Below are 17,486 nucleotides of genomic sequence, written 5' to 3'. Positions count from 1 at the left end.
CCGCTGCGGTAAGGACTGAGCCTTGGTACATGGGGCGCACGCTCAGCAAGTGAGCTACCAGGAGGCCCCATAATTGTTTAATTTTGCAGATGCAACTATTTGTTTAGTTTTTTACCATTTAAAAAAAAAAAAAAAAAAAAAAGTCACAAGGTTGAAAGTTACCTGAAATGTTATACTGACCGATGAAAGTTTGTATGATTTAATTTGTCTTAGATTAACCTAATTTTAAATCCTTAATATCATCACTTAGTCACTTAGTTGTGTCTACTAAGCGTACAGTAGATACAGGTTTATTTAAAATAAAGACAATGTGACATCCCGAGATATTTCCTGGTCAGCTTGACTGACACTTGAAACTATAAAACAACCGAAAACCTCAAGTTTTGGTTTTCAGCCCCTCAGAAAGAAAAGTCAAAAGCTTTTCACCAGAGTCACTGCCAACAGTCAACAAAGCAAATGATCCCGGCATAGGCTGACATACCAATGTCTTCGCCAACAGCAGCATCTGTAGATGAGGAATGCATAACCACAAAACATTTCGTAAAGGGGTGTGACTACCTTCTGGTAGCATTAACGTTCTGCAGCTACAGTAAATCGTGAAGATATTTTAACCTCGGTGCCTATAGCAAACTAAAAAACTACACTGATTACTGATGATGACTATTCAAAGATGCTGAATAATTAAGAGCACTTTAACCTCATTCCTGGAATGTAAATCCTGTAATGCAGTTTATTTGCAACAAGTCCATGCCTGTTAGAGTAGTCAGGTTGGGTAGGATACACAGGTAAAGTTTCATCACAAAATAATTTGCTCTAGATGTCACTTTTTCAGATACAACCAGTCTTTATCATCATCCAGTATATTCAACATGGACATGCAGCAGCTTTGTCGTATAGGTCAGAGGCCCTCCAGCAGCAGCAAACTCCTTTCACCTCTCTGCTAATTAATGTTGGTCTGCTGTGTTTACTCGAGATGCCACACTGCTCAAAGAGCTAATGGATCATTGACACCCAACTGGTTTGCTTTGGCTGTAGTCTGCACCACCAATCGGCAGCAGATTTGAGTGTATTGGCTGACCCCAAATCCTGGATGATCTTTGCTATCAGTGTATTTAAACACTGACTTTCAATCATGGGAAACCTGCATATGAAGTATAAAAGTTAGCAGAAGACATGCACATGCAGTAGCTCATTGTAGATTTTAATAGTTTTAGCAGTAATGTGTGAAAGATATGCTCCCCACATGTGACACAGATGCTCAACTGGCCATAGACATTGCTGCATTTTCTCTCCACATAAACTGATTTGGCAGCTTATCAATTCTATTAGATAGTTAATATGTTGAAAGGTGGGGTAAACTTTTTTAACCAATGCCATAGCTAATGCCTCGCAGACCACTAAAGTCAATTGCCATACAGTAATTCTGGCTTCCATCTGCTGGCCGAAATTGCAATTACACTGCATGTCATGAAATGGCAATGAAAATCAGCAGTGTCACACTACTGACATTTACATTTTATATAATTAAATCAGATCGAGGCTTTGGTATCGGCGCATCTGGTAAGGATGCCCCCTGGGCGCCTCCATAGGGAGGTGTTCCAGGCACGTCCAGCTGGGAAGAGGTCTCGGGGAAGACCCAGGACTAGGTGGAGGGATTATATCTCCAACCTGGCCTGGGAACGCCTCGTGATCCCCCACTCGGAGTTAATATGGCTCGGTAAATGGAAGTTTTGGGTCCGCTGCTGGAGCTGCTGCCCCCGCGACCCGAGTCCGGATAAGCGGACGATGATGGATGGATGGATGGAGATCTAGTATTTTTTTGTGATACATCGCAATTGTAGATTTATATCACAGTGTGATTATCGTTCTGTGTTGGATTTGCTTTAGGGTTTAGAGATGTTTGCTTTGACGTCAATTACTTTAAATATTCGGTAACGTTACATGTATAATTTATACATGTAACGTTACCGAATATTTAAAGTAAAGTGGGATAAAAAAAAAAAGTTAAGTATTGTGCGCTACACTGCATTGACCCTTGTGAGCCACCATCCGCTGCAAAAAGCACGTGATCCAGTCAGTTGACAAGGCGAAACCAAACACGGCAGTAGATCAGAAAGAAGACAGGCGATATGGACCATCATCGGGTTGACAGGGTGGGCCTGCTGTCTCCCCTGGAGGAGTCCAGCGCTGAGATAAGCAGAGACAGCGGCATCGTCTCCCAAAGTGCGAGCAGTTTGTCCATGGTGAGCGAAATCCTCAGCAGCGGTACCGTGTCGCAGAGCCCCAGCTTTGGCGCAGCAGCTAATGTTATCTCTCAAAGCCCGAGCCTCAACGAAGCAGCAGACCCCGAGATACCCGATCAGCACTACCCAGAGCAGGACGACGAACTCCTGAGACACACCGCCCTCAGCTACTCCTCCTACATCAAGGCGACAGCTGGAGAAGAGGTTTGTATTCTTGGCTTTTACACAAGAGAGCACACTAAGTTGAAAAGCACTGCACGTACTAACTAGCTGAGTTAACGTTAGCTCTTTGTTAATGAAGTAGTGTAGCACACACTAGTAGCTATAACTGCAATGTAACGTTACTTGGCTAATAAATGGCTTCAGCCAACGAGCAATGCAGTTATTACATGGATGTATTATAAGAAAAGTAATTGACTAGCGGCTGGAAGTGAAGTGGTTGCTAAGCGACACGGAAGTAGTAACATGATTGGTTTGCCATCAGTGGTTCGGGTGTCACATACACTGTCTATGGTCATTTGATGGGAGTTCTTCCAGCTAGCTAGCTAATACATCCATGGGACAAAGTCATTGTTTTATATTAAGTAAGTCTTGGCTATCGACACCTTAGTCAAAACTGTGAAGTCCCAAGTCAGTCCAAGTCCTAAAGTTTGTATTTTCGACTCCTTAACTAGCTTGTCATTCTGCTTTCTTCTCCTAATGTAGCTATGACATTTAAAAATGTTAGCACCATAAAGCGGCTTTTAAAGGGATACTCTATGAAGTTCAGTATTACTCTGTGAAAACCGTTGTTTAATGCCTTCTGTAGCTCTGGAGGGAAATAACCCAGATGATAACAATCAGTTGATAACAATGTAAACACCAAAAAGATCACCTGTCTTTAGCATAAAAAGACAGATGTCTAGCTATATTTGTAGGAACTATGTTTTCTTATGATGGTTGACTGACCAAAATTGCTGTCACTCCTGAGTAGACGTTAACTGGAAATGCGTGATACCAGGCAATTTATAAAGAAGCTGAGCTAGCTAGCTTGGTCTGTAGGAAGACAAAGACCCCACTGTTTTGGTCCTGTGGTCTTTGCTCACTCAATTTAAAGGCATCTTATTAATTCCAGCTGTGACTGGTGTCTGGGACTAATTTAAAAGTGCACAGAAACTGTGTGCAGTTTTACAGACTTTTATTTTAATGATTTCTCATCTAGATTCTGTGCTTGGACAAGAGCTTGGAAGAAATGCTGACAAGAGTAGATGAGTTTGTTGGAATGCTGGATATGGTAAGCAAAGTTAGGCTATGACATCATATAATCTTATGAACTGTATCTCATTTTGATTAAAATAAAATGATTTGTTTCTCACATCCTTTTGTGTTTTTCCTCCAGATTCGTAATGATACCTCCCAGATAGTGAATGAAAACCTACCTCAAATCCAGCAGAAGTCGGGTGAAATGAGACAAATATACAGAAGAATTGATAAGTTAGAGGTGAGTGATCATTTTAACTTTGCAAGATTGAATACTAGTGAGTAATTCTCTTTAAATAATACTACAAAAATATGTTTTCATTAGGTGTTAATATGGTGTGTTGTGTTTTTGTAATGCACACTTGATCAAGGATTCTGAAATGAATGTAGCATGAAACCTATGATGTAAACCGGATTTATGTGCAGTGTTTTTAGTCAAAATAAACTAAGCAAAATATCCTCTTTACAAGAGAAGAACCTCTGAGAGATATTAGGAACAAGGTAATCGTAATTGGTTGATCTTTTTTATTCCAATAATGGAAGTAAACACTGGTCTAGGAGTGCAGTATATTCCTGTTTTTAAATCCCACTGCACCAAGTAACTAATGAGGATACAATCCAGAACATAGAGTTGGTTTTAGTAACTTTTCCGTTCCTCAACTGAAGGGCTGGCTTTGTTAAATTCACACAAACATTTTTTTATATTATTTAAAATGTGTTTTTAAGTTCACTCATCCACCTCCTATTTTTTTAAAGATCCAATTTAAGTTAAACCATTTAAAGATTGTTAAGGATTAATTTAGGAAATGCCTGCATGGGCTTGTGAAAAAAATTGTTTTATGTAACTGCGATGTTTAAAGGTCCCATGGCACGGGGCTTTTTGGATGCTTTTATATAGGCCTCAGTGGTCCCCTAATACTGTATCTGAAGTCTCTTTCCCGAAATTCAACCTTGGTGCAGAATTACAGCCGCTAGAGCCAGTCCCACAATGAGCTTTCCTTAGTATGTGCCATTTTTGTGTCTGTACCTATTGAGGAGGAGAGGGGGGCAAGGTGGAGAGTGGGGATGTGGCCTATATTTATATTATATATATTACATTAGCCTGTGCTTATGTTATCTCCTTACATATACCTACACTCTCCGTCTCTGTAAGATTGGGAATGATTGAGATTTCTCTTGGCACAGCTACCAGAAGACTTACAACTTTCAGACACGTTGCTCACGTCACATTTACGTTGTCTCTCTCAGTTGGAGGCTGCGCAGTAAAGCAAGAGATCACCGGAAAAGTGCTTCTAATATCCTTCACTGGTCTCCGTCCAGAGCAACGGGGTCTATTGGTCCATTATATATATGTGTGAATGTTTGAAAGCCATGATGTTTCTCTCTCGTGGGTGGACCAAATTCTCTGGGTGGGCAAAGCAGAGAAAGGGGAGGTAACTTTGCTCCTTATGACCTTATAAGGAGCAAGATTCCAGATCGGCCCATCTGAGCTTTCATTTTCTCAAAGGCAGAGCAGGATACCCAGGGCTCGGTTTACACCTATCGCCATTTCTAGCCACAGGGGGACCATAGGCAGGCTGGGGGAATGCATATTAATGTTAAAAAACCTCATAAAGTGAAATTTTCATGCCATGGGACCTTTAATTGTCTTGAATTAAGTTTGTCTCAAACAGTGTTGCACAGAATCTCAATTTTATCAGCTTTTTGCTATATTACGGTATTCTGGTGTGACTGCAGGCCTTTGTAAAGCTGGTGGGAGCCAACGTCAACGCGATGGAAGAGCAGGTCACACAGGCAGAGGGAGAACTAGGAACACTACCAGGTGCTTTCAAGAAGATCCTCCGCACAATGAGTGTCCCAGGCTTCTTAAATGTGAGAGCGCCTTCCTATACATGTGGATTTGTAGTTTTACATTGTCAATTAGTTTTTTCAGTACCCATGCATTTTATGTGTTTCCATATTTACAACCATGAAATAACCAGTAATTTATGGTGTGAAACATTTGTGCCGCTGAGTTGAACAGAGACCCTTTTCCAATAAACATTTAAAATCCAGCACAACAATTGTTGTAATTCTACTTCAGGCAGTGCTATTGGATAATTAGGATTAATTTTGTGTCGGTTCACTCACAGAAACCGGCCAGCCCAAGAAGACCAGCGCCACGTCAGCGTCAAGAGATCCCCAGTGTGTTCCGGACAGACGATTATTTCACATCACAGCCAGAGCAGTGACACGCTAGAACATTTAACACATCACTTGGTTCTAACCTCAGAGGCCTGTTGGGTGAATCTGTAGAGACTTTTACTGCCATCCATTACAAGAGGATCTATTGCTGCAGCGGCCTCAACAAAGCAATAGTAGCCTTTCTGAACAATTCACTGGAAGTCAAGTGCGGGAAGACATTCTGCATTTTTGTCTTTTTCCTGGCAACATGCACTGAACTGTAGCAAAATGATTTTAAAAGTGCCTAAATGGGTCTTATCTCTGTCAGTTTTGTTTTCACTATTTGTGAAGAAAACAATGTCAGATGTTGGATTTTTGTCAGGAGGACAAAGTCATCCAGCTTGCCAACAGGACACTGTAAACATGGTACAATAGCAGGAGCTGTAAAGATCTTTAGTGTATTACATAAAGAATTAACCCAGCTTTTTTAATAATTACATTCCTGTTACTGGTGTTTGTAAAGACCTGCACGCTGTTATGAATTAATCTGTATTTCTAATGTCTCATCACTCGGCACGAGCAATAGAGATCTTTTATCCAGATATCCAGTTAAGCATTTAATGTCTTCCATGTCAAAATATTAGCTTTATTGCTAGCCTGAGTTACTGACTATGGATGAAAGTTGCCTCATTGATATGGGGCTACATTGTTGATAGCACCTTTTTAATAAAAGCACACTATAGATGAGTTGATAGTTGATGAAAGTTTGGGCCAGGGGTGGAGCTGTAATTGAGTTTTGTAACAATAACTGGAGGTGACCCTTACCCAAATCAACAAGGTTTAATCAATAATGGTGGCAGGTTAATGTATTATTTGATTCATTATTTGCCAAAATAGTTATTAATAAAGGTCTTCCATTTACAGGATGATTTTGGTTGATGTTTTTTTCTTAAATAATCATTAAAGATTTATTTGAGACAAGTTATTTGATGTATGGCCCATTATTAGTTTTTTCAGTTAATATAATACATCCATGGGTTGGTTTATTTTTCACAGTCACCGGTTGGTTTACCTCCCTTGACATGTTTTCAGACCTGAGTTGGTTCTTCAGGCAGCGCTTCCCTGTACTCTGCATATAAATCCCGCCTACCATTCTAGGATTGACCATGGATGTATTATAATATACATGTTCTTATTATACATATATGGGATTGACGGGCCTAAAGTTAAAACATGGATATAGAATTTGTTGGAGTTGATCATGGATGTTGATACACAGTCGGAGAGGACCCCGTTCTCTTAATACCATATATGTCTAATAATACAGACATGGGGAGGACTAGCTCCTGAAAGGCTGAACTCGGGGCAAACTGTTTCAATCATTCTTGGCCTTCATTGGTCAGCTGTAAGCGACGTCATAGGTTTGCCACTCTGAGGAAGCGGGAACCCCAACCCCATCATCCTCGACTGGATCTGTCTCCACGCTGGCTCGCTCTCTGATTGAAAAAGTGAGCTAAAACTTACGGACTCGGTAAAGTACTGTTTAAGTAATGCTTATCAACAACAACTTGCCCACTTGTAGTAACACGGTTTTGTTGAGACGAATATAACGAAGATAGAGACATAGATAAATGAAACGGTTCCGGGAAAAGCACGTATGTGTGCTAACGTTAGCCATAACCTCACGTTAACATTACGCTATTTTGGCGGTGGCTCGCGATGTTAAACAGTGGGCACGGTTTTGGCTTAGCGTTGACACTGGCTGTAGTAGCTTACCCCACAAGCCCCAGGCTAGCTCGGTAGTAACTTCCGATGGATCTGAATATGTTTCCAACCTCTATCGAGCCCCCTGTAACGTTTAATAACTTTACAGAAAACAACTCCTCGGGATGTCCTTACAACTCATTTTTCACAAAACAAACTCGGCGGTCTAAGTTTGTGTTTTTGTAATTGGTGAGATCGTTCTTCTGGTTGAACTGTAAAATACAACGTTAAATCAAACCATTTTATTCCAAGTTGTGGGTGGTCTGATAAATCTTAAAGTCACACGACCACCTTCACAGATCACTTCCCATCAAATCTCAGTGTTCCTCATAGTTTTGTCTGTCATAATGTCCTTTTATAATGTCTGCATAAACTGAATTGAAAGTGTCCACGGACTGAAACTTGCCAAAATTATGCATTCATATTGAGTTGTGTTGGTTGTAATTATTAATTTTAGTAGAGTACTAAATGTAGGGTCAGGGTTGGGGGATTCTCATAAAGTTAACCTGCAGCAGAATACTGTATACTTGTTAGTAGTTTTCGATTAAGATTTGTGTTGCTTCATTTACATTAACTATGTTTTTCTTTTAATAACGGATCCTATCAACATGGTCCAAGACTTCAGTCAGAGTGTTTCTCTATCACCAGTAATTGTTTTTTTATTGTAGATTTTCCATGACAAACAAATAAACAGAAGGGGCAAACACACAGTACAAAGACAAATGACAGTACATACATATGAAATATGAGGGGGTGGGGGGACAGTGTTTAAGTTATTTCATGCCTGTGTTTCTGTCTGACACAACATTTCACATCAGTGAAGTTGTGAGTGTAACTAATGAAGTGATTGGCATTCCTAAATAGACTAGAAGCCTTCCTTTTGTACCTTTTTACTTGATAAAAGCATTGACCTCCTTCCATTCATCCATATACAGTGTTTATTTTATATGATCATTCATGAGTTGCATAATTTTTGCCTAAATTACTGAAGTTTTTATGTTCGAGAATGTGTTCATAAAGTGTCAACATGAGTTCAGTAAACAGCCTGCAGTCTACTGCAACTTCAACTGACTGCTTGTAATAAGACTCTTCTCTTTTACAGATCTAAAGCTTCACAGATGGCTTGTGAGAAAGAAATATGGCAAAAGCTTGGAGAGGGCTTTGTCCAAGAATATTACAACCAGTTTGACAATACCAACCGGTCGGGACTGGGTAACCTATATGTAAGTTTGTTAAGTGTCCATTTAATTACTGCCTGTTTTGATAAACATTATAAACATATGATGTCAACACTGAAGAACCAAATTTCATCACACTTGACATTTACAGTTAAAGTTGTAAATACTATGATTAATGGTATAAAAAAAAATATATATATATATTTTGTGTGCACATATTTGGTGTAAACATGTTTTTTTTTCTTAGTCTGCTGACGCCTGTTTGACGTGGGAAGGTTCACCTTTTCAGGGGAGAGAAGCCATTACTGGCAAGTTGGCAGTAAGTATCTCTTCTTAATCAGTTTGTATTAATCGCAATCCACAAAATGTGGGAAAAGTAGGCTTCCCTAACAGGTTAGTAGTAACGGAAGAAAAGGAGCAGAGCCGTTCACTGGCAGCTCCCTGACCAAGCACCTTTTCTTTTTGTGTATGTGTGGTATTGTACATTCTATTAATAAATGCTGTTGTTTCCAATCCACAGAACTTGCCTTTCAAGCGTATTAAGCACATTATCACAGAACAAGACTTCCAACCCACGATAGATAGTTGTATCCTCATCATGGTGTTCGGACAGTTACAGGTAAGCTGGTCCATTTTTGTTCATACCCTTGGGTCTGCAAATGGGGCCTGTATCAAGCAAATTCAACTCAGTCTGGCTCTCTTTGGGTTACATGACTTCACTGAACCTAACGTTGACCATCCTGGATAACTGGTTAGCTGGTTATTAACTGGCTCTGTTAACTCTGGGTTTTCCAATCCAGCTACGAGAGTGTTCATGTAAAAGAGGCAGTGTTTTTATTTATAAGCAACATCGTCAGAGCCATTAATGAAGTACTTAATGTCAAATGTGATGAAATTTGGTTAAAGCGTCAGCAAAAAGTAAAAAAAAAAAAATATATATATATATATATATATATATACAGTGGGGGAAATAAGTATTTGACCCCTTGCTGATTTTGCAGGTTTGCCCACTTACAAAGAATGCAAAAATCTACAATTGTAATCATATGTACATTCTAACAGTGAAAGACAGAATCCCAAAGAAAATTCCAGAAAATCACATCATATGAATTTATTAAAATTGATAACCATCTGATGAGGAAAAACAAGTATTTGACCCCCTGGACAAACAGCATTATAATATTTTGTAGAAAAGCCATTATTGGCCAGCACAGATGTTAAACGGTTTTTATAGTTGGTGACAAGGTTTGTGCACATTTCGGCAGGGATGTTGGCCCACTCCTCCCTGCAGACAGCCTCCAAATCATTCAGGTTCCGAGGTTGTCGCCTGGCAACTCAATTTTAAGCTCCCTCCAAAGATTTTCAATCAGATTCAGGTCTGGAGACTGGCTAGGCCACTCCAGAACCTTGATGTGCTTCTTCTTCAGCCACTCTTTTTTGTTGCTTTGGCGGTGTGCTTAGGGTCGTTGTCGTGCTGAAACACCCATCCTCGACCCATCTTCAGCTCTTTCACTGAGGGAAGGAGATGTCGGTCCAGAATTCCACGATACATGGCCCCGTCCATCCTCCCCTCAATACGATGGAGTTGTCCCGTCCCCTTGGCTGAAAAAGCACCCCAAAGCATGATGTTGCCACCACCATGCTTGACGGTGGGGATGGTGTTCTTTGGGTTGTACTCGGTGTTCTTTGCCCTCCAAACACGACGAGTTGAGTTGAGGCCAAACAGTTCTATTTTGGTCTCATCTGACCACATCACCTTCTTCCAGGCCTCTTCTGAGTCGTCCAGGTGGTGAATGGCGAACTTCATGCGGGCCTGTACATGTTTCTTCTTGAGCAGGGGGACCTTGCGTGCGCTGCAGGATTTCAATCCATGACGGCGTAGTGTGTTATCAACCGTTTCTTTTGTAACTGTGGTCCCAGCTGCCTTCAGTTGATTCATCAGTTCCCCCCTTGTGGTTTTGGGATGATTCCTCACCGTTCGCATGATCAGGAGGACACCCCACGAGGCAAGATCTTGTGTGGAGGCCCAGACCGAGGGAGGTTGGCGGTGGTGTGGTGCTTCTTCCATTTCCTGATAACTGCACCGACAGTTGATCTTTTCTCTCCAAGTTGCTTTCCGATTCTCTTGTAGCCCATCCCAGCCTTGTGCAGATCAACAATCTTGTCCCTGATGTCCGTGAGAAAGCTCTTTGGTCTTGCCCATGGTGGTGATGTTGGATGCTGGTTGTTTGGGTGTTGACAGGTGTCTTTTATACAGGTAACGAGGTGAAGCAGGTGTATTTGATGTAGATAATTGGTTCGGATTGGGGCTGTGTCTTAAAGAAAGACTAACTGGCTTGTAGGAGCCAGAATACTTGCTGTTTGTCCAGGGGGTCAAATACTTGTTTTTCCTCATCAGATGGTTATCAATTTAAATAAATTCATATGATGTGATTTTCTGGAATTTTCTTTGGGATTCTGTCTTTCACTGTTAGAATGTACATATGATTACAATTGTAGATTTTTGCATTCTTTGTAAGTGGGCAAACCTGCAAAATCAGCAAGGGGTCAAATACTTATTTCCCCCACTATATATATATATATATATATATATATATATATATACACACACACACAGTGTATATATATATATATATATATATATATATATATATATATATATATATATATATACACACACACACACACACACACACACACACACACACACACACACACACACACACACACACACACACACACACAATCACTTAACTAAAGGTGCTTTGGAAACACTAGCAATAACTTCCAAATATTAAAACTAAAGTAAGGCTATTAATAATGGGAAAATTTACATGTCTTTAGTGTAGAGTAATTAGTGATTCTATTGTTTTTTGGTCTGATGACGAGGAGAAGAAAATAATTACAACTGTCTTCCTTAACAATAAATTTGTCTTTGAATATTGCATTTAAGGTATAATACATGTCTGCTTTAGTTAACATTACAGTTCATGTCATCATTGTGCTTACAAATACTTCAAAAACCTTTTCTGCAACAGGTAGATGATGATCCACCAATGGCCTTCCATCAAGTGTTCATGCTGAAGTCCCAAAACTGTGCATGGGCATGCACAAATGATGTGTTCCGGTTGGGGATACACAACATACCAGTGTAGCGATCTGGACTTGTCAGTTCACACACATTGACATCTAGCTCAGAGTTTGTACTATGGTCATGCTGTCATTAAAAACACAAGGGATTCATGTAAAAGATTTTATAATACATCTATAAGCATGCTACTTGTATTAAAGATGTCCTGTCAAATTGCATTCCTGTCCAATAAAATGATTTATTAGTCTGAAATAAGTCATTTGGGGGATTTCTGTCATCCACTCTAGATAATGTGGTTTTGTTATAGCACGTGTATGAGCAGTAGAGGCGCTACAGTCCCTCTGTGTGGGTGTCGTTTAAAGGGCTTAAACAACAAAACTACAGCCGCATCCACACATGAGGTTATGCGACGCAGTACTAGCCCGAAGAACCAAATTCAGTAATTCGAATGACACCGACGGTGAAATAATTGTCTTCTCAGAAAATGGATCTCATGAATATAAGTCAACAATCTGATAAAGAATCGGTAAGCAGTTTCAATACACTAATGTATGTAATGTCAAAACAATCTACGTAAGTTATTGTCAGTGGGTCAACCTTAACGGAGGTGTTTTCGGCTTTGCTTTGTAAAGTTAAAGTCTTAGCTATATGAATATACATTAATCCGACATTTTAACTGTTTCAAAACCGGCCTTGTGTGTCCATGTAAGCTAACGTTAGCTACCTTATCTGTCGGTAATGGTGTGTCAAAAACTAATGATCTAGGATGGCGATGGCATGATCCGCCCTACTCTTCCTCTGATTGGCTAGTACTCTTTGTCTGCTTTGCTTAGGTTGGTTAGGTTTAGGCAAGAGGAATGGGATTGGTTAGGGTTAGGGTAACAACGTGAGGGTAAGGCAACTTGACATGCCTTCGCCATCCTGGGGAAGAAAAATACTACATCCGTGATGTTTAGGGGCGGTTAGCTCTGAAGACTGAAGATATTCTGAATGATCTCTTCTAACTGTAATTTCTGCTATCTATGAATTGGACTGTTAGCCTTGCTGGACTTTGTAGACTACCTGGGGTATGAATTGTTTATGTATTTATTTTGTTGTGTTTGTATGTATGCAAATGTTCTCAATACATTTATTGAAGAAAAAATACAGTGAATGTGGTTTTCGGATGCTGCGTTCCAGTCATGGGTTAGTTAATTAGCTAGCTAGCTAGTCGGAGGTCCACCTTGCATGTATAAACCATAGATATAAATGAAACGGAGGAGGATAAATGAGACAGACGCCATTCAACATTTTATTTTATGGTACTATTAGCTAAACTTGGAAACGTACAAATACAAAGCAGGCAAATATACTTAACGTTGTTGTGGGACGTCAGACAACTGCTACTTCATGAAGTCGGGGTAGATTTCCCCCGAGTTTACCAGGAAAAGAAAGTGAAAAAGAAGGGAGTTTACAGATACAAACTTTGAGTGGTGTACTTTTTCGAGTTGTCTGGAAGGCAGCCTCAACCGTTGAAAAAATGCAGTTATATTTTGCAAAACAGTTTAACCATGGAAAGTGACAAAATAATTGATAAATATTTTTAATTTATTTATTTATTTAACAGGGACAATGCTCATTAATCAACAGCAAAGAAACTGTAAATGAGCCAGATTGAGCTCAGCAGGCTAATTTTCATCTGTTGTCCCTGGCCAGTTCGAAAATCGCGACCTAAAAAGAATAAAATTACATGTCATATAAAAACAACATACACAGACCAACATGAAAATAAAAAAACGGACAATACACAACAACAAGTAACAAACAACACATCATCATACAACAAGCAACATGACAAAACAAATCTGCAGGCAGGCAGCAAAAGTCAGCAGGCATTCAGCAGTCTAATGTGCACATATTTGGTTATCAACAGTGAAGGACTGGCCATCTAGAATTTGGGCAAATGCCAGAACCCCATATGGACCCCTATGTCCCACTACTGATAATTTGTCTTGGGTTAATTTTGATAATCTAAATTTAGCAATTAAAAAACAAACCCGATAAAAATTCCACACTAAATGTGAGGTGAAAATATGTTTACTTTTACTGTGCTCTGACTCTTTAGAATGGCTTCAAAGATAAAGACCCAGACTGCCAAAATGGTTCAGAGAAAGAGGAAGAACCTTTGCTCCGAGATAACCCCAGACGGTTTGTCATCTTCCCCATCCAGTACCCCGACATCTGGAAGATGTACAAGCAGGCACAGGCCTCCTTCTGGACGGTGGAGGAGGTGGGTATCAGTTTTATTGTACCGACTAAATGTTGTAATTTCAGTGTTTCAACAGCTGGCTTAAGGGTAGGTTTTACTTACCAAATGTATTTTGATGTAACACAAACTTTACAGTATCATTCTATTTAAGGTAGATTAAATATTACAGATGGGACACAAATTACAAATGAACCTTGCTGTCTTGACAGCAGTTGAAATTCACACGACTCATTAAAAAAGTGATACTGTTTGCTTTTCAGGTTGATCCCAGAAAGACATACTGTATTGCAGCCCTCCACAAAAACACACAAAAAAACTAAAAGAAACATTGTCGTCCAATACAGCCTGCTACCACTGGGAAAACCTAAATAATGTATGAGACTGACAGGTGTACATTTGATGTTGTGTCTTTCAGGTTGATCTAACCAAAGACTTGCCACACTGGGACCGTTTGAAACCTGAGGAGAAACACTTCATCTCCCATGTGCTAGCCTTCTTTGCTGCAAGTGATGGTATCGTCAATGAGAACCTGGTGAGGGATTCCACTCAGATGTAACGGATGTTTTTAGACTGTATGCCTCAAGAGATTGAGCATTTCTTCATCAACCTACCACAGTCAACAATGTTTTTCAGAGCAGATGATACTTTGAAACTATAGTGCGCAAATCATTTATATTAATAAATGTCCATTACTTTGAAGCCATTGCCAAATGAGTTGATACAAAGCTAAGCCCCACAAACTGTATTTCTCAGTATGGCTATGTTTACAAGATGGCGTGGTCTGGCGACATTCGTGCGCAGAAGCTTGAGTGATGCGTTTTACGTCACCGCTAAGAAAAGGACAACAGCAGCGTTCAGATCTGGAGACAAAGAGGACATAAAAATGACAAGCTAATTATCTCTTCTGAAGAGTCCATCATGTTTTTTTTTAATCTTCCGTGTTTAGCAACTGCGTGGAGGAGGGGTGGGGGTTGGATGCTTCGACAGTGTTGTTGTCATTACTTAGAATTCCTCATGGGAGCTACAGAAACTAAGCACTTTAAAAACGTATTGTGTTTGTATCTAACAGGTGCAGAGGTTCTGCCAGGAGGTGCAGGTCCCTGAAGCACGCTCCTTCTACAGCTTCCAGATCCTTATAGAGACTGTTCATTCAGAGATGTACAGCATGCTCATCAACACTTACATCAGGGACCTGAAGGAGAGGTTTGTTTTTTTTTTCTTTTTGGATCCTCACTTCTTATGCTCAGTGGCAATGGTTAGATGAGGGTAAAGATTATGTGCCTCTGTGCTTTTTGGAGCAAGTGCATAACCATAGTCAGACAAATTCTCCCCATATATGTAATCTTCTGAAGATTCAATCAAACTGTAAGACTTGCACCTGTTCATCACAGGCTACAGTCTATTCCACATGGTGGGGATTTCTGTTGCATTCCTTGCTGCAGAAGGTATGACCTACCTACTGAGCAGGAAGGCAACAATTTCATGGATTTTTGCTGCATTTTAATTTAGGTAGATTTGTTATTTATTATCTTATTTCTTTTGATCTCACTAAAAAAAAATGCAAGTAAGTCAATACTTTTCATAATTACTGTATTTGTTATGCTGAGTCTATATGTCAGACCTATAGTAGGTAATTTTGTATTAACTGTGTGTTTCAGGGACAACTTATTTAATGCCACTCAGACCATGCCTTGTGTGAGACGAAAAGCAGACTGGGCCCTCCAGTGGATAAATGACAGCAAATCCACATTTGGTAAGGAGGATACATGTACCACTTTCAAAACATCATATTGTAAATTACATAATACTGAGAAACTCTCACTTGGAGGAGCTTCCCATTCATCTTTGGTTAATAGTAGGGATTGACACTTTTTTTGCCCAAAAGGAGAGCGAATTGTTGCCTTTGCAGCAGTGGAGGGCATCTTCTTCTCTGGTTCATTCGCTGCCATCTATTGGCTCAAGAAGAGAGGACTAATGCCTGGCCTTACCTACTCCAACGAGCTGATTAGCAGGGATGAGGTGAGATTAATTCACAAACCAAAAGATGTACCGGTAGTTTAATCTGTCAAAAGAACCACAAACTTTGAGTGCAGCTGGAATAAACAATTATGTACAACACGGCGAAAAGGGCTTATGCTTGATCTCAGGCCGCTTTGTTTGACACACCTGCGTAGTGTGCACATTTTTTTTCTCATTTTAGGCCATTGAACTAACTCTGAGGTTACCGTACTACTGTCTGCATTTCCCACTTCGTCGATTCGACAGCTGGCTTGTTTAGCTCTTCCATTCACACTTTGCTGTTTACAAATTGTCAGAGTAGCTACGGCGCTCTTCAGTCAGTTTGGGTAGTAATATGGTCACAGTATGCATATCAAGGCAGTAAAGACACTGATCTTCTCTGTTTTTATGTCAACTACTCTGACATGTGTATTGATGTGTTTCCTAGGGCCTGCACTGTAACTTTGCCTGCCTGCTGTACCGCTATCTGGTGAAGAAGCCATCAGAGGACCGAGTGAAGGACATCATCACCAAAGCTGTTAGCATTGAGCAGGTCAGCTAATGTTGGTGGGAATATACTCAAACCAGACTACACATTATTGAAACATACAGTATACATATACAGTATAGCTGCTTGTTTTTCACTGTTTACTGTGTTTATATTGACCCCTATTATAATAAACCAAAAGACCAAAATCTTGATAGCCCATACTAGTTTTATTAAAACATAAAACTATCATGTTTGGTATTGCAGGAGTTTTTGACGGAGGCCTTGCCAGTGGATCTCATTGGAATCAACTGTTGTCTGATGAAGCAGTACATCGAGTATGTGGCCGACCGGCTTCTCGCTGACCTCGGACTGACCAAGGTAAATATCATTAAATAGATATTATGAAAGCCAATTGGTCATTACTCATTGAACCCCTTTATACTGTGATAGTTGTTGTTAAAGTGGAAGACCCCTGGGTTGAGAAGAATTCAAGTCCCACTATAAAAGCTAGAGCCTTTCAAAAATTACCGTAATGACAAATTATTTGACGAAAGAAATGTAATTTAATAACATCAAGATGTATTAAATAATTATAACTTTTGTTCCTGCTATTTGCTGTTTGTAATAGTGTAAAATGTAAGTAACCTTTTTTTGTCTCTCCTTTAATCAAAAGGTATACCAAGCTGAAAATCCATTTGACTTCATGGAGTCCATTTCATTAGAAGGGAAAACCAACTTCTTTGAGAAACGAGTAGCGGAGTATCAGAGATTTGGAGTTATGTCAAGCATGACGGACTGTGAATTCACTCTGGATGCGGACTTCTAAAATGGAGATAACATTCTGTAACATATTTGATAAATGTGACCTATTTATTTATTTTGTTTAAGCAGTTAATGACAAAATACAGCCTCAAGTCTTGTTACAATACTATCAAAAGTATTACAATAGGATGAATGAATAGTTGACAGGTTAAAGATGCAGTCTTCCAGCAGATACGTACAACCTTTTGGCAATAGAGACTGAAAATTAGCTTTTATCTTGACAAGGAAAGCATATGACCTAAGTTTTGGT

The 17,486-nt window shown here is 39.8% G+C and overlaps 3 protein-coding genes across 7 annotated transcripts; all 3 read left to right on the top strand.

Moving 5' to 3' along the window:
• Positions 1-1,627: 1,627 nt before the first annotated feature.
• bloc1s4 (biogenesis of lysosomal organelles complex-1, subunit 4, cappuccino) lies at positions 1,628-6,571 on the top strand. The gene is made up of 5 exons (XM_028597611.1): positions 1,628-2,447; positions 3,445-3,516; positions 3,622-3,723; positions 5,220-5,354; positions 5,615-6,571. The coding sequence occupies exons 1-5, from the start codon at positions 2,130-2,132 to the stop codon at positions 5,711-5,713; spliced, it is 726 nt and encodes a 241-aa protein (XP_028453412.1). The 5' UTR covers positions 1,628-2,129; the 3' UTR covers positions 5,714-6,571.
• A 443-nt stretch (positions 6,572-7,014) lies between these two features.
• LOC114567873 (nuclear transport factor 2) lies at positions 7,015-11,933 on the top strand. Of its 2 annotated transcripts, none has more exons than XM_028597059.1 (5): positions 7,015-7,153; positions 8,512-8,632; positions 8,835-8,906; positions 9,108-9,206; positions 11,626-11,933. In XM_028597059.1, the coding sequence occupies exons 2-5, from the start codon at positions 8,528-8,530 to the stop codon at positions 11,740-11,742; spliced, it is 393 nt and encodes a 130-aa protein (XP_028452860.1). In that variant the 5' UTR covers positions 7,015-7,153; positions 8,512-8,527; the 3' UTR covers positions 11,743-11,933. The 2 variants fall into 2 exon arrangements, with proteins under 2 accessions (XP_028452860.1, XP_028452859.1); XM_028597058.1 differs by having other exon boundaries at positions 7,018-7,176.
• Positions 11,934-12,020: 87 nt separating this feature from the next.
• On the top strand, positions 12,021-17,406 carry rrm2b (ribonucleotide reductase M2 b). 4 transcript variants are annotated; one of them, XM_028597057.1, is made up of 9 exons: positions 12,021-12,204; positions 13,888-13,947; positions 14,342-14,458; positions 14,996-15,129; positions 15,585-15,679; positions 15,812-15,945; positions 16,373-16,477; positions 16,679-16,792; positions 17,088-17,406. In XM_028597057.1, the coding sequence occupies exons 1-9, from the start codon at positions 12,163-12,165 to the stop codon at positions 17,238-17,240; spliced, it is 954 nt and encodes a 317-aa protein (XP_028452858.1). In that variant the 5' UTR covers positions 12,021-12,162; the 3' UTR covers positions 17,241-17,406. The 4 variants fall into 4 exon arrangements, with proteins under 4 accessions (XP_028452858.1, XP_028452855.1, XP_028452857.1 ...); XM_028597054.1 differs by having other exon boundaries at positions 13,783-13,947; XM_028597056.1 differs by lacking the exon at positions 12,021-12,204 and adding an exon at positions 12,531-12,745.
• The last annotated feature ends 80 nt before the right edge of the window (positions 17,407-17,486 follow it).

Source organism: Perca flavescens, chromosome 14, assembly GCF_004354835.1.
Source record: "Perca flavescens isolate YP-PL-M2 chromosome 14, PFLA_1.0, whole genome shotgun sequence".
Classification (NCBI taxonomy): domain Eukaryota; kingdom Metazoa; phylum Chordata; class Actinopteri; order Perciformes; family Percidae; genus Perca; species Perca flavescens.
The sequence above is the reverse complement of the archived record's forward strand: the minus strand, read 5'-3'. Positions and strand labels throughout refer to the sequence as shown.